The following is a 22,027-nucleotide window of genomic DNA, read 5'->3' as shown; positions in this document are numbered from 1 at the left end:
ACAGCAAAAGGATCCATCTAATCTACTCTGACCAGTTGTCTGATCCCCTTCTGATCTCTGGGCTAAGAGCTTGCTGTGGCATTCAGGTGTCCTCAAGGCCTGCTGCTGGCTTGCCTATTGCAGACTTGCTCCATTCTCACCCCTCTGTGGCAGACCTCTTCTGCTGACCTTCTAGCTTGTCTTGAGCTGGAAAATTGTTTCACTCAGTTCTGCTGCTCTAGAATTCATTCTGAGGCATTTTTAAGTTGGGAGGAATTTGGGAGAGCCCAGATGAGTCTCTGCCTCTGCTCTACCCCTCCAATCCCTGCTTAAAGGAGTTTATGTTCTGTTAGGGATAAACAAGATGGTCTCAGATAAAGAAATAAATACAAAGCCCAACACTGAGCTCTGTAGTTTGCCTCTCTATTGTGTTTGTTCTCTCCATATACTATCTTTTTTCCTGCTTCTCTTTACCTTTGAAAATCATGGTAAGGCACAGTTGTCAACTCACTTAGCCAGATTTCCAAGTTTTCAAACCATTCTGCTATTCAAAGGGTCTGATGTCTCTGCCTTACTATGGTCAAGTTAGAATCCAAGTATTTATCTGGCTGTCTAACAAATGATTCCAGAAAGGTCTCGGCCTGTAATTAGACAGATGTTGGACAAATTTCCAGTACATCAGCTCACCAAACAGGATGTGGAATGTCTCTCCCACTGTATCTGACCTCCCCAGCCCATTCCAATATAGGGGAAATGTCCTAAGGGCATCTACTGGGATTATGTGGATGTCTGCATATCCAGATTGTAGCTGATCCCAATCTAGCTATATGAGGTTGTGTTAATTTAGCCTTCTTCCAAAGAAATTGTGTAACTCATCTTTCTAAGTGAATTTTTATTATCGACCTTCCTATTAGAAAGGTTACTAGGAATCATATTGAGTCTATTCTTTCATTTATGTTCTTGTTACAATTAATAAAGATAAACTATAAGGTAGTCTTTACCAATTTAAGTATCATTCTACTTCTGGCTGATAACCTTTTAGAAGTGTGTAACCACTTTAGTGCTCTTTCCCATGATTTTTAAGAATTAAAATAATGAGTTTTCTTTCCTTCCTTTCCATCCATTTATCTATTTTGGGTAAACATCCCTTAATGCTCCATACCAGATTTGATGTTGATACCCGACACGTGTTTGTGGGCGACCATTCAGGACAAGTTACAATCCTCAAACTGGAGCAAGAGCACTGCAGCCTTGTCACAACCATCAAAGGACATACAGGTAGGCGTGAGAGCAGAGTTATTCAAATATGGTAGCAGGGCACAGGAATAAACTACCACTTCAAACCGTTGAGGTGGTAGAGCACAAGCCTCTGAGGAAAGCAGAGAGGGTGCATGTATAGAAATGGAGAGACCATAGTCTCTGATTGTATGGATGTGCTGGGCACTTATACATGCTGACTTCAGACAGCTTCAATAGGATAAATGTCAGCGATTTTCTATAGCAGTCACAACATGAGAGGCGTCAATCTGTTTGGAAAATGATAGTTATTTGGGTTGGTTTTTTTTTCATACCATACTAAGGAAAGCTTATTTTGGCAGACATTAGTAAGATGTTGTTTGAGACTGTGGCAGTGGCCCAAACCTGTGGAGAGGGGGTGGGAGGACATAGCTGTTTACACTGTTCCTTACCCTCGTTCCATATGTAATGGACATCCAATTTGGTTGACCTGTGTGATAGATATAAATGAAACACAGTTTCATTATCTTCAACTAAACTACTTTTAAAAACATTTAAGTTCTTATTTAGTTTAGCTTTTGTATTAAGAGTCTTTGGGCTTGAAAGTGTAGCCAGCCTCTATACCCACCCACTATGTCCAGTATTATGTAGTCTAGGCTTCATAAAATATCTGTGCTCAGCCCATGATTGAGCTATGAGAGAAATGATTATTCCTAGTTTTTATAATGATTTCATAGTTGTTATGTGCATACCACAGAATATGTGATCGTTAGGTGTTTTTGTGGTACTTAAGACTCGTTTGGCCAGAGCTTTTTCAACTGCATTTTGGAAATGGACCTGTGTATCTAACTTTGTTGACCTGTTAGATTGATTGGTCTATCCACTCATTAACGGCTACAGGGCAGGGATGGGTCTGTAGAGAAAGGAGATCTGGATGTGGACCTCGAAGGAGACTGAGGGGAATACAGAGATGATAGGATCTAGAACTGCTAGGAATCCCAAAAGTCATCTGATCCTAGCGCCTCCCTTTCCAGATGAGGAAAACTAATGTCCAAGAAGGTTAAAAGATTTACCCAAGGTCACAGTTATCAGAAGCAGGTCATTAAGCATGGGAAGCAGGATTTGAACCCGAGGTCCTCTCGGTCCAGAGAGGGTCCTCTTCCCACTGTTCCATGTGAAATGAGCAGAATGATCTTGTTGATTAGGTAGTATCACTTTAGGCATGAATAGACAATGTCTGCAGGAAAAGCAACCGAGAGGGATAGATACTTTAATGAGCTCACCAGGGCCATCTGTGTCTATCGGGAGAACCGTATTGTCATGATTCTTTTCATAACAGTTTTGATGATATTAAGAACAGTCTAAACAGATGAGAATGAGTGAAGCTATTCTGCAGATTTCTTTTACAACAGCATTGTATAGTAAAAACAAAAGATTACAATAAAACTCTTTAAAGCACCACAGTATAGTGAGAAGAGACCTGAATTGGGAGGCGGGGCGGGGGTTCCTCAGCCTTGGTTTCCTCATCTAGGAAGTAAGAGTTAGACCTGGTGATCTGAAGGCACCCTCTAGTCCTGACATTTTTCTCCTCTTTGATGACAGGATCCATTCCAGCCCCTAAGAGCCATGACTGAGGAAACTCTCCTCTGCCTGATAATATTTCTTCCATTCCCCACCCCCGACCATGTTGCAAATAAAGGACATTAGTAAGCTCTCTTTAGCTTTCTCCTCTGGTGGAGCAATCCCAGTTTCTGTAACCTTTCCTCATAACTGACGTAAAACAAAAACAGGAGGGAAAAGCTGGGTTTCTCTGACTTGGAGTGTTTGAAGGTGGGTAGTTGAGGTTTATTTTCTTTTTTTTAGATGTTTGTTATAGTCCTGTTAGAATGTCTTTAGACCCAAGTTGAGTGTAAAGTTGGTTTGGTTTTTTTTAAGAACAAAGAAAAGGGTAGTTAAGACAATAGCCTACTTTTCTGGTTGGTCAGGGTCAGATTTCAGCCTACTGCTTTGATTATTTAATCAGTCTATGACAATATGCAGCCTATAACTAGTACTCTCTGTTCTGTGCTGCTGACAACAGGAACAAGCAGGTCGTTACCATTGTTCTGTAAACTATGCATGGCCTCTACATTGTATAGATTGTAGGCCTGTACTACTGCAATTGGATTTTGTGTGTGTGTGTGTGTGTGTGTGTGTGTGTGTGTGTGTGTGTGTGTGTATTTTTTTTTTCCTCAGAGTTGACAGCACTCTCATCTATTTTTTCTAACATCTCAATGGGGTAGGCAGGAAAGGAGGCAGAACCAATCACAGGGAGGTCACTAACCAACCTATAGCAGGTCATAGGTTCACATTATCATTATTTTTCATTTCCAATACTAGTTTGGTTCCATCGAAACTCATGGCTTTGAATCTGGACCATAGGAAGCCAACAGGGCCTACTTTGGCCCACAACTCCCTTGGCAATCGCAAACTGACCCTCATGTCTCTGATGCAAGATGCAAAATTGAATCGATTCTGGGTTTCCCAACTACTCTAAGTTAATATTCCTGTTAGTAGAACAGAAGATCACATTTGGTTGGGGATCTGCAAGGCCCTCTTCCAGCCCCATCAAAGAAAGAATGAGCCACATTCATGGAAGGATCCCTCATGATGACCAGTACCCCATTGGCTCAGGTTTAAACTCAAAAAGGGTTCAGAGCTGAACCAAACCAGCTTTGAAATGATATAATGAATGAAGTAGCTATTTGAATCACTACATTAGTCCTGGTTGTAGCTTAGGGTACTTCATTGGTGCCATGATCCTTGGCTAGGTCCTTTTATTAATAAACCAAACTTGAATTAGTGGGGAAGCGGCCTAAGTATCCCTTGAATCCTATACCCAAAAGCCAAAGCACAGCATTTCAATTCCTCAAACATGGAACTAATTGGTTTCGTGTTCTTATGCTCCCTCTGCTGGCACCATTTTTTTACAGGTACGGGGCTACGCACATTTCTCTGAGATGTTTGCATGAACCAAAGAATCTTCTACCACAGCCATAGCTTTGACCTAAAAATGAGAGGAAAAGTCATTGATTGAGAGGAGAAAAAGTTAGACCTAATTAGCCTTGCTAATTAATATCTTTTTCAACTTCTAAGATGACCGTGTTTAGAATAAACAAGTTGGAGTTCTGGGAGGAAAAAAGGCCTCTCTACAATACTGTTAAGGCAACCTAATTAAATATACATTAACAGTAAACTGGAAGTGTTCAGTATGACTTGTTATAAAATCTATTAAAGTACTCCTCTAGAAAACAAAAACTCACTAGGCTAGAAAAGATATCTTCTACCAAATAAATATTTCCATTCCAGGGAGGCTTTTCAGTGAAGCGAAGTTAAGTGGGTATTTTTAGTTTTGTGAAAACAGGCCATCTGTTTCTAGTGACTCAGTTTATACAAAGTGCACCTTTAGTTAGAAGACCAGATTTTCTCCAGCAGCATCCAGAAGGATCCTCGAGCTTTATAGCGCATTCACACTCTCACCATTGAGTGGCAAATAGATCCTGCAGGATCAGAGTCTTTCCTGGAAGTAACACCGAGGTCATGAGGCCTACTTGTTTGCTATACTTGTCGTTTACTGACTTTCCCGAATAGAACACAGTAGCTCTTCAGTACACGTGCAGTCCCGATGTCCTAAAGGTAGTGTGGCATAGTGGATAGAGCGCCAGTCTTGGAGACAGAAGACCTGGGTTCAGATCCCATCTCAGATATCTGCTGGCTCTGTAAACATAGGCAAATCAAAGGACCTTGGGAGTCATCTAGTCCATTCATGAACATAGCTGGGTGGCCCAGTAGGTAGAGTACTGGACCTGGAGTCAAGAAGACCTACGTTCAAATCCAGCCTCAGGTATTTGCTAGTTTTGTGGCCCTGGGCACCACTGCCTCAGTTTCCTCATCTGTAAAATGGGAGTAGTAATAGCACCTGCCTTCCTGGGTTATTGTGAAGACACAATGAGACGACACTGGTCAGCTGGTATACGAACCTTAAAGGGCCACGTCAATACTAGGGGTTGTTATTAGTTCATAAGCATTTATTAAATACCTGCTGTATGCCGTGTACTGTGCTAAGGGCCGAATATACGATGGCAGTCCTTGGCCTCAGCGAATTCACAGTTTACTGGGGGAGACAACATGTGAACAGTGTGCAGGCAAGCCCTAGGCAGGAACAGTAGGGAGTAATTAACAGAAGGAGAGACCTTAGAATGGAGAGGGACCAGGAAAGGCTTCTTGTGGAAGGGGGGATTTTAGCCAGGACTCGCAGGGTACTGCAGAAGCCCAGAGGCGGAGATGAGGAGGGGGAGCTTTCTGGCAGGAGACATGGCCCAGGAAAGTGCCCTGAATGGAGAGATGAAGGGATAGGGAAGAGGCCAGTGGCAGAGAGCGTGCCGGGGAGTGAGACACGAGAAGACCTGGAGAGGTGGAGGAGGCCGTGTTATCACCAGACAGGAGGTTTGATTTAGTCTGAGGGGCGATGGGGAGCCCCCGGCGTTTCCTGAGTGAGGAGGTAGAGGAGGAGGATAATTTTGGTGGTTGAACGGAGGGTGGATTGGAGCAAGGAGAGGCAGGAGGCAGGTAGACCCGCCGGCAGGCTGTTTCAGTAGTCCAGGCAGGAGGTGATGAGGGCTGGTGGGAATGTCAAAGAAGAGAGATGATACCGAGGTGAAGCTGACAGGCCTTGGCAACGGTTTAGATATGGAGGGATGAGGAGTCGAGATTGTGAGCCTTGAGCACTGGGAGTTGGGGGGTACCCTCAGCAGGAATAGGGAATTTTGGAAGGGGAGAGGGCTAAGGGAGGGTGAGTTTAAGATGTCTACTGGACATCCGGTTTGAGATCTTTAATAGACAATTGAAGATTCAGGACAGGAAGTCAGCAGAGAGATTAGGGCTGGATAAGTAAATTTGAGAATCATCAGTATTGAGATAATAACTGAATCCATGAGAGTCAGTGAAATCACCAGCATAGGAAGTAAAAATGTTCTCTTTTCATGTAATTCTATATCAGGATAATTCATATAATTTTATATTCTGGGCTCTGTGAACTTCCCCCCGCTCCCATTTTGTATTTCAGTATTATTGATTTCCTTTGTAATCCTATGCATTTTATTTTATGCATTTAAAAACATTCTGAGGAGGTATTTGTAGGCTTCACCAGAGGATTCCATGACCTAAAACAGGTTTAGAACAGCTGTATGTGTATATGAATAGCGCCTCTTCAAAAGAGAAAGTTTGGAAGGTGTGATAAAAAAGAATAAAGAGATTCCTATGCAGCAGTAAGGCCTATTTGAGTGTCAATAACAAATTTTTAGTGAATTCAGCCATCTCTTTTCTCCAGGATCATTCAGCAGTATGTGAGCAGGAATGGAGGAGGATGGGTGCTTGGCAAGGTGTGAATATAGGCAGCCATTCTTGCTGTGAAAAAAGTACTTTGAATGCTATTTAAGTGAGAGTCTTCTGAGTCTTATTTCCATCCCTGGTTGTGCTATACTCACGTGATGTTAAGGAGTATTGCAAAATTTTCAAAAATTAATAAAAATAAACCATAGAGAATGTGGGGGAGGGAAAGAGTCAGAGAGAGATGTTGTTAAAAAAAATAAATGAAGGGATGTCATAATTGTAAAAAAAAATTTAAATCAGTAGTGTAGTTATTGGGAGGAATGGTGGGTTACTTTTTCAAAGCTACTACCACATGATGGTAAAAGTTATATTACCAAAAAAGAAAAAAAACCTTCCGATTGTACATGGTTTATAATAAAGCAAGCTGATTATTTATTTGTCGAGAGCAGTCCCATTTGTAGAAATAAAATTTAGTATTTTGAGTTTGGAGAGGATGAGCAGATATTGTAGTTTATTGTTTTTAATGATAAAGTATGACAAAAATACTATTGACAAAATTGTGTGTGTGTGTGTGTGTAGGCAGATCTGAGTGGGGAGATGAGATGTATAATGATTTTTCTTAATGTGGTCTTTTAGAAAGATTTCAAATGAAATTTGAAATTGAAGGGAAATTTATATTCAGAAGATAGTTTCAGAGAGCAGGAGACTTGGAGAAAAGACTGGTGATAACTTGTATTAAATCGTGTCACGGAAATAGGATACTGCTGAAGGAGGTGAGGGAGAGATAGAGGCAAGAGAACAGGCTTAATAAATTAACTGGGTGGATTGGAGAAAATGATGCAGAAACAATGAAAAGCAGAGAATGATGATATGTTCAAAAGCTATTCATTATAATCAGGTCACTTGGAATATAGGTGTATGTACATAGATAGATAGATTTTGTTCCTCTCTTTCAAAAATCCTCCTGAGAAAGCATTATAGAAGAAAAGCTTTTTAAAAAATCTGCTAATCATTGAAAAACCATGAAAGTAGAAGTCATCAATTACAGACAAGGAAGAAGCAGTGTGTGTCTGTGTGTGTGTGTGTGTGTGTATAATACACATTCATACACACACATTATATACATACACACACACACACACACACACACACACACACACACATATATATAACTTTTTTCCCATCTCTTTAAAAAGTTCTCCTGAGACAAGCACAAAGCACTACTTGTTCTGGCTAGTAGTTTCCCTAGGACATAGTAGCTCATAAAGTAAGCTAAGTCTTTCGGGTGGTGTGCCACAGCAGCTGTCAGGGATGCTCTTTTGTGTAGTAGCTAACGCTTAGCGCCCAGGCAGCTAGGTGGCTCAGGGACTGGAGTGCCAGGCCTGAAGTCAGGAAGACTCATCCTCCTGAACTCACATGTGCCTTCAGATACTAGCTATGAGTCCCTGGGCAAGCCACTTACCCCTGTTTGGTTCAGTTCCTCATCTGTAAAATGAGCTGCTGTTTTTGCCAAGAAAACCCTAAATGGGGCCATGAAGAGTTGGACACGACTGAAGAAATGACTAAACAACAAATATCGTGCCTCCTTTGTGGAAGGCACCGTGCGAAGCGCTTTACAATTATCATCCCTCTTGCATTTCACAACAAGCCTGAGAGGTAGGGGCTGCTGTTATCCTTACATTACAGATGAGGAAATGGAGGCAAATAGGATCAAGTGACTTGCCCAGGGCCCCGCACCGCAGCTAGTAAGCACCTGAGACTGGACTTGACTCAGATCTCTCTGACTCCAGGCCCAGTGCTCTATCCATTGCACCACCTGGCTGTCTCAGTATGTACCTGGGCTCCTCAGCATCTTGTCTTTGTCTAGTATTATAAAAGTTACTGCTATTTGCCATGTACGTGCAGCCTTACTGCCTTCCTTGGTGGGGCAGTAAAGTAATGGGTCTGGTTTCCACAGTCTTTCTCATTACTCTGTAGTCAGTCCTACCAGGTACACACAGAGCCTGGAAGGTTTCTCCTTTAGGACTCCCATCAGCTGTATTCTGTGAAGCCTCATTTTCTCACTACGTGTGCACGTAACCGTGTCTTTCCTCTCGTAGGTGGGGTGACAGCTTTATGCTGGGACCCAGTCCATCGAGTGCTGTTCTCTGGCAGTTCTGATCACTCCGTCATCATGTGGGACATTGGTGGAAGGAAAGGAACGGCCATCGAGCTCCAAGGACACAAGTAAGTCAGGGAGAGCCTGCTGCGCTGCTGCTGCTGTGTCATTCTTTTAAGAAACACGAGACAAACCTTTCATTTGGAAGCTACAGTAAAGGGCCTTGCCCAGTCACTGATTAGGCCTTAGTGTGTGAAACCCTCTATGTTAAAGGAGCTTAGCTGGAGCTTAAGAAATGTTTTTAATGGGTCTTCAGGCCAAGTATGTAGGTCAGGTCTCCAAGCTTTTATTAAGCGCTTACTATGTTCCAGTCAGAGGGATACAAAGAAAGGCAAGATAGTTCCTGCCCTCATGGAGCATCCATTCTAATGGCAAAGCCGACATGCCAACAAGTAGGTACAAATAGGACATCTACTTGTAGATATCCAGGCCAAACTTAGAGGGAAGTCATTAGCATGAAAGGGGATTGGGAAAGGCTTCTTGCAGAAGGTAGGTTGGATTGAAGCATAGCTTATTTGTTTGGCTAAAGAGGCTGTTGGAAGAAATAAAATAGGTTTAGAAAGAGCCAAAAAAAAAAGCATCTGGGAAGCAGGGCCAAAGCACAGATGTCAGGAGGAGGGAACTTCCACCAGTCTTGAAAGAAAAATGGCTACTTTGTTGATGCATAATGAAACTGTTCATTTCTAAGGTATGAGGTTTTTTTTCCCAAAAACATTTTTTTCCAGCTGCTTCCAAAATATACATTATTTTATTTGATCTTCATCTCCCTAGGAGGGAAATATTTATTGCCCGTTTTTCAAAGGAGAGCCTAGCAGTCCAACCAAGTATGCATGGTTCCTAAGAGTCGGACCTAGAACCCAGCTCTTCTGAGCCTTTGTTCAGTGCTCTGTCCACTGAACCTTATGTGCCACAGGCCCTGACTTGCTGAGGACTACATCTTCCAAAAGTCTTGTCATGGAATTGTAGAAGGGACCCCAAAGACCATCTAGTTCAACCCCCACATTTCACAGATAAGGAAATAGCCCCAGAGAAGTTAACAGACTTCCCCAACACCATGCAAGCTGTAGTCATCCTAAGCAGCATTCAGATTCCTCTGACTCCACAGACACTGCTCTTTCTAATATAACATACCACCTCCTAAATAGAGCATAATTCACCTTACTATTGGTAGAACTTGCTGACTGTCAAAAAGTTGAACTAGAAAATTCTTTGATAAGTTATGAGGGATGCAGTATCATAGTATGAATGGCCCTGTGTTTAATGCTTTCTGATCAGGCTATTAAATTGGCTATTGTGTAGTTTAATTAGAATAAAACAGTATTTGGAAGCCTCGTTTTGAAGGAATAATAACTAGTGGTAAGACTTTTTGCTTAATTTTGATTTTTCATTTTAATTTTAAAGATTATTAAAGTTTACGTATTGTCAGCTTAATGAAAACTATCCAGTAGCTTTTCCTAAGAGCATAAATAACGAATGTTTTGACTTTTGTTTTAATTAAAGGATAATTTTCAGAAATCAAAAATCAATTTAGCTGTCTTAGTTGCTATACAGAAATCTCATCATAGTCTAACATTGATTTAGGCACTAGTGAAGACATAATTTGACTCGTGTTAAAACACTTAAGTTTGAGTAAAACCATATGTAAAAATATACTTCTCTGCGATACCATTTGCTATCATAGTATATTCATGCTTTCATTCCTTTGCCGCAAATGGGGAAACATACTGATCACACTGTGGAGGAGAAGCAAAGAAAGGGTCCCTCTGTTTCTGGCTATTTTTGTCTAAAGTATTAGTCATTTTGTCAGAGCGTCTGCGAGGTGTTGCAGAAATACTTCACTAGACATTTACCAAAATGTGCCAAATTCAGCAACTCTAATGTACGTATCAACTTCCATTCTTACAAAATCCTCGTAGTTTCTTAATCAGTTTCAGGTTTAACAATCTCTAATACTTTGTAGCTATTCTTCCTAACATCTTAGTTTCTTTAATTATGTTAAATGGTACCTTGATTTAAAACAAAGTCAAATAATTGTAGATTAGCTATATCTATAACTAGCAATTTTTTTTTCTTTTGGCACTATTAAGGAAAAAGCCTTAAAAAAGGATGACGTTAATAAACTTGGGAGAATTGGTCATTCTCTCCGTTGTACCAAGAAGCCATATTTAAAGATGATGTGAAAATGGAGTTATCTTATCCAGTCTTGGTATTAGTGGCAGAAGAGTAAGGAGAAATACCAATGACCACAAAGCAGAGGATTGTAAATTTCTCTATCATTATTAAGCTTTGAATTATTAAACCACTCTGATTTGGGGAATGCGAGTTATCATAGAGAATAAACCTGAGAACTGTCAGTGACATAAAACTGAATCAAGTCTGAATCTGGATGACATTTTCATCATCTCTACCTATGCCAAATTGAGGGTTTTTTCTCTGTATGCTTGTCTGTATTTCTGTCTGAAGTAGTTAGGTGTTTCTGCTCACAGAGAGCTGGGCCTGGAGTCAGGAAGACCTGATTTCAAATCCAGTCTCAGACAATTACCAGCTCTGTGACCCTGGTCAGGACACTCAACCTCGGTCTGCCTGTTTTCTCAACTATAAAATGAGGGTAATTGTAACGCCTCCTTCCCAGGGTCGTTATGAGGGTCAAAGGAGACAGTATTTGTAAAAGCACTTAGCACAGTGCCTGGTGCATAGTGGGTACTTAATAAATGTTCCATCCATCCATCTCTCTCTCTGTCTGTCTATCATCTGTCTGTCTATCTGTCTGTCTTCTGTTACCAGTGTTATATAACCAATGTTTGAGAGGCCTGTCATTAACATTCACTACTGATGTACACTTGTTTGGGGCCCTGGGGTTCAAGTTTAGTCTTGCCTTGGTCTACAGCAGAGGTTCTTAAGCTGTAGTTCATTAACTCTTAAAAAACAACTGTTTCAATATAATTTGTTTCCTTTCGGTCCTATGTATTTTATTTCATAAATTTAAAAACCTAACTCCAAAAAGGGATCTACAGGCTTTACCAGATGGCCAGAGGAGTCCAGAACACACAAAAAAGGTTAAGAACTACTCTTGAGAATGCCCAAGTTAAGTAGGTCGGCTCTTGGATCCCTTGTACATCTAAGTGGGCCTTAGAAGTCCAGAAAACTCCCTAAGATTGGGTCATTTATGGACCGACTGGGCCCCGAAGGCTTTAGAACCTGCTCTAAGCAGGAATTAGATTCACTATTCACTAGATTCTCAAAGGCTGCCTTTCTTTAATGCCTGGGGTTTAAGAGGAAATTATCATTCTCCCAAATCCCAGACTATTTTTGTGAGGAAGATTCAGACTCTTTTGTCCTCCCAGAAGGATCTCCTCACCTTTGCCTGTGGACCTGATGGTAAAGGAAATTAGAAGTTCCTACCTGGTTTAGTCCTAGGAGCTGGCTGATCCTAATGGTTGTATGAAATGGACTTCTTTGTGCTCCTAAACTGCCTACAAAGTAAAAGCTTTCACTCCCCTGGGGTGGCCTCCATTTGTGAAATAGTAGACATTGTGTTGGGGCTATTTAGAGGCACAGTGAATAGAGTGCCTGCTCCTGGCCTGGAGTCAGGAAGAGTTATTGTCCTGAATTCAAATCCAGTCTCAGACACTTTCTAGCTGTGTGACCTTGGGCAAGTCACTTAACCCTATTTGTCTCAGTTCCTCATCTGTAAAATGAGCTGGAGAAGGAAATGGCAAACCACTCCAGTGTCTCTGCCAAGAAAACCCCAAATTGCATCACGAAGAGTCAGACATGACTGAAAAACGACTGAACAAAAGCCACCGTGTTGATGTTTTCTAGATATCACGTGGAAGGGGAGGGGAAGAGGAAGGAATATTTTCATTCTTTATAATCTTTCATCTGTAGAACTGGGGAATTTGGTTGATCCTGCTTTACTCTGCAGGCTGTTTGACCCCTAAGTGAAGAAGTCCTCATGCAGCTTTATTACAATGCTTGGGTATTCAGGCAGCTGCTGGAGGGCTTGACCCCTGAACTCTGCCTTTGATTATTAACAGTCACTGGCTCATCGTGCAGTCAAAGGAATTATAAATTTGTCATATGGTTGCTGCATTTTGCTGCCAGTTAGGAAGGTCACAGCAATTCCTTCTAGGTGAGATAGGTAAGGCAGTTGGGAAGATCCTCCCCTGGGAGTTAGACAGCGAAGTGACCAGAAACTCAGTCAGTAGCCCACCCCAACAAGGGCTAAGTTCATTTGCTGCCCCCAAAATGAGGCTATTAGTTATTTGAGTAGCTTCAGGTGTCGCAAACAAGAGCTGGAGTTGGGGACAAATGAGTAGGTGCTTACTGGTTAAGATGGGTTGATTTTCCTGAAATCTCTGGTTTTGTGACATCCTAGTCATCCTTCCAGGCCCAGCTCAATGCTAGCATCCTGATTTCCACTGCTAGAAGTGATTCTCTCACCCCTCCCCCCCCATATGATCCTGTAGAATTCTTATATTTCTTTTACATGTTTATCCTATTCCAATTTTTATTATACTTATTGATGTATTACCAACAAGATTGTCAATCTACAGACATTTACTAGGGGCTTACTCTGGTCAGGCATTGTATTAGTAAGCACTGGGGATATAAACAGAGGCAAAAAACAGTTCCTGATTTCAAGGAACTCATGTTTTGCGGGAAACAAAAATGTGAATTGAATGTAATCTCAGAGGGAAGGAATTAGCAGGGGGTGGGGGCCTGGAACGGCCTCTTGTAGAAGGTGGGATTTGATATGAGTCTTAAGGGAAACCTGTGAAGCTAAGGAGTGAGTACTTTAAGGACAAATGCCATACTATTTATTTTGCCCTTCTCTAAGGTCTGGCATGGCACATTATATAACTGTGTGTGTGTGTGTGTGTGTGTGTGTGTGTGTGCGCGCGCGCGCGTGCGCGTGTGTGTGTATAATGTAGTAGGTGCTTAATAGTGGGTGCTTAATAAATGTATATTGAATGAATGAAAGTTTCTTTCTCAAAGCCTCAGTTTGCCATCCATCCTAATACTCCATACTCCCATTTCTTTCACAGTGACAAAGTCCAGGCTCTCTCCTATGCTCCACACACTCGACAGCTCATCTCTTGTGGAGGAGATGGTGGCATTGTGGTCTGGAACATGGATGTCCAGAGGCAAGAGGTAGGCCTCCAGTAGTGAATCCTTCAACAGTAGGGAGACTGAGCTCCACAAGCCAAAGTTATACCCAGACAACCCTGCAGTTTTTCATGATTAAACCCATAAAGTATAATGTTATGATGGATGTCAGACTTAAGTCAGCAGGTAGAGGGAAATACCATCATTTATTACCCTTTAGGGATAGAGGAGCCAGGGTGTGGAATTAATTAATGCTGCAACAGAGCGGAGATTTCAAAAGAACTCTGATTTTCCTGACTAAGAGGTTTCATCTCTTAGGGCTTGCTCTCCCACTAGCAATAAAAGTGTTCGTAGGGAAAACTAAATGTCTATTTTAAGGTGATCAGTTCTTTTGTGCAATGTTAAGGCATGCTACCAAAATAGAATGCTCAAGTACTTTCTGTTAGTGAGGAGAATTATGATGTTATTTAGAGAAATGGTTGGTAACTATTTGAGAAATATTATTGGAGAAAGTTAAAATGCTTGACTCTTTTCGACAGGAAAAATCGCTAAGATGGTTTTCAAATTCCCTGCTTCTCATACTTCACTTGAGTGGTTGTATGCTAACCTCATTCCCAAATAGGCATTTTTCAGGGATCTGGATAGGTCGTTTTAAAATGAAAAGCAACAGCATTCTTCTCAAATGACAATTTTTTGAGGGGAAATACCTTTTGGTTTTACAGTTATTTTTCCACCAAATTTACTAAGATACAAACTTTGTAATTACCATTTTCCTATTTCTCTAGGATTGTTTTAAGAATTAGCCATTATATATGTAATCTTGTCTTTGTGATTTGTTTCCTTACGATTTGCACAGAAGACATAGGAGAGCTATACTTAGAAAGGCAACAGAGGCGGCCCCATGACTTCACACCTCCCCATTCCATTCCTGTTTTGTGGGAGTAGCTGTTATTATTGGCAGTGTAATACCTTTTAAGTGTCATTACTTAAATGCTTAAGAAGATTAAAGCTTTATTTGTTCAATCCATTAATCCACAGGAGTTCTATTAGTAACTAATTAAAGTCGGCATTACTGTTATGTAGTGGGGAAATTGTAAAATTTTCATTCTTGAAAAATACCTCTGAGCATGACAGAAGATGAGAATAGTCCATTTTGGAGGAGTTGTAGAAAGATGATCAGGCACACTAATGCTTTGTTGGCAGAGCTATGAATTGGTTCAACTATTCTAGAAAGCGTTTTGGAAATGTGCAAAGTGACTATAGTGTCCATAATGTTTGATCCAGAGATTCCACTGATAGGCATGTACCCTTCAAAGAGATCACTGACAAAAGGAAGGCTCCATATACCCCAAAATAATTATAGTAGCACTTTTCATGGTAGCAAAAACGTAGAAACAAAGATATGGGGAAAGGCTAAACAAATTATGGAATGGTAATGTAATGAAATATTACTACGCTATAAGAAACAACAAATGTGATGAATACAGAGAAGAATAGAAAGACTTACATGAACAGATGCAAAGTGGAGCAAGGAAAACAGTATACACAAAGACTATAAAAATGTTGGAGGAAACTGAATGTTGTGAAACTAAAGAACAAGCTTCACCCCAAAGAAGAAATATCTGAAAATATCTCCTCCCCCGACTCTTTGGTAAAGATGGGAATCCCAAGGTGTGGAACACTGCATGAAACAAAGAATTTTGTAGGTGTGTTTGATAGGTTATGCTAAGTTTTCTCTCTCTTTAAAAAATATTGGTTGTTTTTTAAAAATGGTTCTTTGGAGCAAGGGATGAGTAAAAATACAGTAAAAATATCATTAAATATCTGTCTCCCTCCCACCCCCCGAAAAAACAAAAGATCTGGCATCATTAACAGAGAAGTGAGGCATAGTGTTGCATTATAGACAAAGGACCCCAAGTTCAAATCCTGGCTTGTCCACTTAATGCCTCTTGGACTTTGGCAATCTATTTAAACTCTCTGGGCTTCAGTTTCCTCGTCTGTAAAATGGGGGGCAGGGTAAGGGTGGAGTCAGTAACCTCTAAGGTGCCTTCCTGTTTTAGCCCTGTGAGCCTATGGTCCTCAGTAAGGGTATTTATAGTATGTTCCTCTATCCAGGAGAAGATTTGCAATATTAACAGCTTTAATTACCTGCTTGGTCATCTTTAACAATGTGACCTACTTTCATTTAGAACTGGTCAAACTTGGCTGCGTAAATGCCTCTGTTTGCTACTTTTCAACACCTGCTTTATTGTTTTAAAATACTGATATTTCTCTCTCCATTTATATAACAGAATTATAGGTTGCCTTTGATAACACAGTAGCCCCAACCTTGGTATAAAGTATTAGGTTTCCAATAACTAATTCAGTTCACAGAGCAGGGAACCCTTTTTATATCATGGACCCCATGGGAACTCTGGTAAAACTGATGGACCTTCTTAGAATAAGGTGTTTGTTTTTTTTTTTAATTCATAACTGAAAGAGATGCTAGATTTCAGTTAGAAGGCAGGGAAAATGAAGATGTTATTACTGGAAAAATCACAACTAGCCTTTACATAGCATTTTATGGCTTACAAAATGCTTACAATATTACCTCATTTGGTCCTCACAACACACCTAGGAAGCAGGGGCTATTATTATCTTCTTTTTAAAAGATGAGGAAACAGAGAGACAGGTTGAATCGCCCAGGCTCACACAACTAGCAAGGGTCCAAAGCAGGATTTGAACTCAAATCTTCACAACTCTAGGTCCAGTGTTCACCATCCAGTAAGCACTAGGGAGGGAATTTCCTCAAGTGTCCAGTGTTCTAGATGGAGCAATTCTGTGAAACATTTGCTTCTCAAAGGTCGTCCTGGCACCATTGTTTTAGAAAGCATAGCCCTATGGCATGTACTGAGCAACTAACTTTTAGTTGGGTAAACTCAAGGCAGTAATAGAGGGAAGCAATATCAGACCTAGTATGAAAATCCAAGAAGCTCTTGTCACAGGCCTCTTCTGCAAGACCTAGAACTCTGTCTGCATCAGTATAGTAGAGCTAGGAGGAACTTCTGTGACTGAATCTTTTAAAAATCTCTGATTTCTCCTTCTATCCCCTAAGGAAGGTAGTCCTTAGGCATCCAGGAAATACTGTAGCAGAGGGTAATATTTGCAGCTGCTGCTTGGACCATATGGCCACCAAATTCCCTTCTCTAACAGTTCGGTAAATTAATCATTTCTAAAAGATGTTAGGTACCACCATTGTTTGGAAATCACTGTCTTATACCTAGAATAGCTTTGCTGCTGTGTACATCCTTTGAGAATACATCTAAATTTCTCATCTTATTGAGGGTAAAAATCTGCTAATAAATTAATTACTGGAAGAAAAAAACCATTATGCTACCTAACTGCCCACAGACGTTTTGAAATCTATCCACAAGACCCCCAGGTTGAGAACCTCTGACGTTGAAGAAGCTAGAAATCCTAGGGGAGTCTTAATGGGGGACTTGGGACTTCAAATAGAATTGGAAAGATTAGTAAGGATCCACAGGGATAGAATCAAATCTTTTCATGAGCAAAGACCTGAAGGCAAGAATGAACTTGATCTAATCCCTAATAGCAAATATCACATGATTTCTTTGTATATACCAAATGAGGATTTTTTAAAAATAGACATTTCTGACATTTCTGGATTTGAATCTTCATTTTTCTTAAAAAAAAAATTTTGAAAAAATCACAGCATGGAAAAGTCACCCTTTGGTGGGGCAGAAATGTTATTTTAAACTAAAAACCTTATAAATGTTATTTCAACAAATCTGGTCCAGTCTGTCTTTAGTACTGAAATCAGACACGTGGACACGAAACCAAATCAGATCTTGGCCCTTTTCTTTGTTTACAGATGGATGGACAAACAGACAGACATCTGAATCTGGCCTCTGCCTTAATATACCAATATTTTAAGTTCCCTATGATTCTTTTAAATATGGATCTCAATTCCTCTGCAAAATGATGAGCTCTGTTGGGCTAGACATATCCAGAAAGTGAATAATAGCCCGTTTCCCTAACAACTCCTATGTGCAAATTAAAGTGGAGTGACTACAATTAAAACAAGTAGGCTTTATAGAAACATCATAAAGATTTAAGCATAACATCATAGATTGTTGAGAACAAAACCCAACCATATTAACCAGGTTTGAAGCAATTAGAGATGAGATCATATTTTTCAAGTTTTGTTGTTGCCTTTTGTTTTTTATACCGTAATTATTTCCAGGAACTCTCCCTTGTAACAAAGAAAAACAGTTAAGTAAAAAATCAGCTAGCTTGACTATCCCAAAGGGGAGATCATTTTGAACAAATGTGCATGTATCACTTCTCCAGTCGGGAGTTTAGTTTCTTCATCAGTAAAATGGAAAGACTGAAGGGTTGGACTAGCTTATCTCTTAAAACCTCTTCCACAGCTAAATCCCTCAGATCCTCAAAGAGGCAAAACCTCAAACAGTGACAGGTCCTACCTGCTAATAGCTAAAGTGATTTGCAGTATGCCCATGGAGGTGGCGTGGAAAAGAATTTGTGGGTTGTCAGCTCAGGCGTTCTTTTACACCTTGATGATGAGATCAGCATCTTTTAATTTGAAATATGATGATATGCCTCTAATTAAATGAATGGATCAGAACAACATAAGAAGGCCAATGTGGTTAATTTTTTTTGTTGCTATTAAAAATTGTTAGGAATAGACTAATAAATTAAGCAAAAAAGTAGTCGCAACTTTTAATCAGCAATATTATAAGCACATCTGATTTAGGTTTCCTCAATGTAGATGTCTTCTTTGCTTAGCCAGGGACAGCATGGCATAGTGAATAGAGAATCAATCTGCAAGGCCAGTTGGACCTGGGTTGAAATCTCCCATGTCTGACCCATTCTGGCTGCATAACATTGGGCAAGGCTCTTCATCTCCCAGTGCTGTAGGCCAGGGCGGATCAGACTCAGATAGAAACGGATCCCAGACACATGCTGGCTTAGAAAACCACAAATTAACACCTATTTTGTTTATTTATACTGTTTAACATTTCCCAGTTGCATTTTAATCTTGTTCAGGGCCTGAGCTCCCTTGAATTTAATGCCTCTATGCTGGGCAACTCTGTACAGTTTTAACTTTTTCAAAGAAGACTGCATTGGCAGAAGGCATTTTCCTCATCTGACACCCTTGAAGCCCCAGGTCCAGGCCCTGTCACTGTCCTGTTTACTTTTCCTGCGATCGTTTTGTTTCTCCAATCCCACCTCCTCCCAAAAGAGTGTAAGCTTGAAGATGGGGACTGTTTGAGTTTTGTCTTGTTTATACTCATATAGCATTGATGCTTGAATTTTTATCAGTTGCATCCATTTGAATGCTGATTGTCATGGCCTTTTCTGTTTGTGTTTTTTTGGGGACAAGACTCCTGAATGGTTGGACAGTGATTCCTGTCAGAAGTGTGACCAGCCTTTCTTCTGGAACTTCAAGCAAATGTGGGACAGTAAAAAAATTGGCTTGAGACAGGTTAGTTCATTGGGTGCTAAACACACACACACACACACACACACACACACACACACACAGAATAACTTTATCTTATCAGGTTATTTTAGAAAATTTGGGGGGAAGAGGAGTCACCATTTGACTAAAATTAATTCCATTCAGTTACACTCTGCCGGTTATAGTTCATTCTTATGTGATCAGTTTTAGGAGAATGTAGTCACTTACCCACGTAGTCTCCCTCCCTCTTCACATATAGCACTTCAGCTGGTCCTGTCTTTGGCAGTTTCTTTCTGCTTTGAATCACACCTGTTCAGTACACATGACTTAGTCTTCCTTTAATATAGTAAGATCCTGGAGGGCAAAGGTCATGTATATTCTCTTTAATACCTTGCATATTGCAAGGACTTAACTGAATGTCTACTGAAAGAAATCTTTAAATTGAGGAGTATAGAAAGCAATGACTTTTCTACTACACTAAGTGGCAAATTCATGCGAAGAATGCTCCTTTCCCCTTTCCATGTTCTCCCCTTAATTTCAGTCTTCACCTTTGCTCATAGCACAGTCTTCTCCATTGTTGCCTTGTTTTTTTTTTCCCCCAGAGGAGACAAACGTTAGATTACTCATAAAATGGAAGTAGTCTTCATCTCACATTCTTCATCAAGCCAATCCTGACCATCCCTAGCAGTGAAACGCCCTTAGGAGATGCAGCACTAAGCTGGCTCCTTCTCCTTCTGTAATTCCCAGAATGTTGCAATGGGGAAGCTTTGAGACAACCAAATGGTCCTCATCCATAGGAACTGGTATTTACATTTCTGAGTAGACAGATGACAGCCGATGGAATCCAGCTAGACTCCCTTTCCACGTTTCTATCGCTATCATGGGCCGTTTCAGGGATGAATCATTTCAGTTTTGAGCCTTGCCGTCCATACGTGATTCTGGCAGGTGGTGGGTAGGGCCCTGGCTCAAGGTGTGGCCGTATTAAATATCTCTGTGTCTTGTTCCTTTTTACAGCACCATTGTAGGAAGTGTGGGAAGGCCGTCTGTGGCAAATGCAGCTCCAAGCGTTCCTCCATCCCGCTGATGGGCTTTGAATTTGAAGTGAGAGTCTGTGACAACTGTCACGAGTCCATCACGGATGAAGAGTAAGTCTCGATAGCATGTTGTATAACTCAAGTAAAAAGAACCAAACATGGCAGCTGCAGTTAATTGAAGGCCCAAAGCAGTGTCTGTCTGTCTTAATAGCAGCCGTCTTAGAAGATATACCATGGTCTCTGATAAGATACATCCTGGAGACGTTTGCTCACCCTGCTCCACACCCAGGCAGTTTGTAGTCGGTGCTTAAAGAACTTCATCCTTTGCCATTCTCAGTCAAAGTCGTGGCCACTGCAGAGTGTTTGCATTTCTGTAACTTAAACGTGTTCTCTGAGTGAATCCTTATGGCCAGCTTGCCATGACAGAAAGAATGCTAAGATGCCTGCCACATCATGTCTTATGCCCTGTTGCAATTCTTCCGGAAGAAAAGGGGACGTGAATCTCTTTCTTGACCAACATGCGATCTTCATTGGAGCCATAAGATTGGAAATAAATTTAATTTTCCAAAAAAATGCTGCTTGCCCTCCACCTCAATAGACAAATATCTATTTGCCTAGCTATTCAGATTACCTGCCCCTATAATTCTTCCCATTAGCCATACTGTACACACAAGAGTTACTACATTCTAGTGACTTTGGGGGACCAGCCCTAGCATTTGAGCTACCCTCTATTTAAGGTTGCCTAATTAAAATAATAAAAAGTGGACTCATCACCCTGGAAATCGTTCTGCCTTTTCATGAATCCCATGAAGTGCTTTGTTTTTTCTTATGCATATTTTTAAAAGAAACTACCTCAATTAGTACTTCACTCCCAAGGCCCTCTCTCCCTGCTCTTAGCCCAGCATCTTAGAGAGTCAGAAGTCACTTGATGTAGTAGATTTACTGTAAATTGAATGATATTTCACATGTTTTCTAGCAGTTCATTGTCTAAAAGAAATCTGTAGTGAATACTTTGCAAACTTGAAGAATCCTTTTGTAATGCAAATAATCAACCCTGATTTGTCTGCTTCCCAAGTTCTGGTTTTCACTTACCAGGTACATCTCTTAATTATTCCATTTTTAAATAGCCAAATTTAACCAGCAGTTCTGCTCATTTATTAGCTTCCCTTCCATTCATCTTCCCATGATGAAATGAATAAACCGAGTTTTGCTTTAGTGTGATTCAGCATTAGAGCTGGAAGCCAATGCGGGTCTCCTTAGTCCAAGCCTTCCTTTTACAGCTGAGACCCATTTTGCGAGCAAGACAGAGAGGTAAAGAAGTAAAATCCTTTGCCCAGGGTCACATGGATAGCTGCTGGCGGAGCCTCGCCTGACCGCCAGGTCTCCTGATGACTCCTATTCTGGAACTGTTTTTTCTTTGTCTCAGTGTCTTCTGATTTTTCTGATTAACCCAGTATCGAGGTGATTGTTTTCTTGTCTCAAAATGTTTAAAATGTGAACAGAAGGTTGTCTTCTTTAGTTTAGGTTTCTAAAAGTTTACTGCTTTTTAAAAATCCTTCAACATAAACCTCTACTCAATTATAGAAATTTAAGGCTTGCTATTTTAGGTGATGGTGAAGACATCTTTCCCAAAGTCTCTGTTATGCCCTAAACATCTTA

At 40.6% G+C, this 22,027-nt stretch overlaps 1 protein-coding gene across 2 annotated transcripts in view; it reads left to right on the top strand.

Moving 5' to 3' along the window:
• WDFY2 (WD repeat and FYVE domain containing 2) overlaps window positions 1-22,027 on the top strand; it is a 148,515-nt gene that overhangs the window by 112,425 nt on the left and 14,063 nt on the right. For both annotated transcript variants that reach the window (XM_036742461.1, XM_036742462.1), the window contains 5 exons: window positions 1,145-1,257; window positions 8,685-8,811; window positions 13,792-13,897; window positions 19,257-19,358; window positions 20,349-20,479. In XM_036742461.1, the coding sequence (XP_036598356.1) occupies window positions 1,145-1,257; window positions 8,685-8,811; window positions 13,792-13,897; window positions 19,257-19,358; window positions 20,349-20,479 (579 nt within the window). The remainder of the gene's footprint in view (window positions 1-1,144; window positions 1,258-8,684; window positions 8,812-13,791; window positions 13,898-19,256; window positions 19,359-20,348; window positions 20,480-22,027) is intronic.

Source organism: Trichosurus vulpecula, chromosome 2, assembly GCF_011100635.1.
Source record: "Trichosurus vulpecula isolate mTriVul1 chromosome 2, mTriVul1.pri, whole genome shotgun sequence".
Lineage (NCBI taxonomy): Eukaryota > Metazoa > Chordata > Mammalia > Diprotodontia > Phalangeridae > Trichosurus > Trichosurus vulpecula.
The sequence above is the reverse complement of the archived record's forward strand: the minus strand, read 5'-3'. Positions and strand labels throughout refer to the sequence as shown.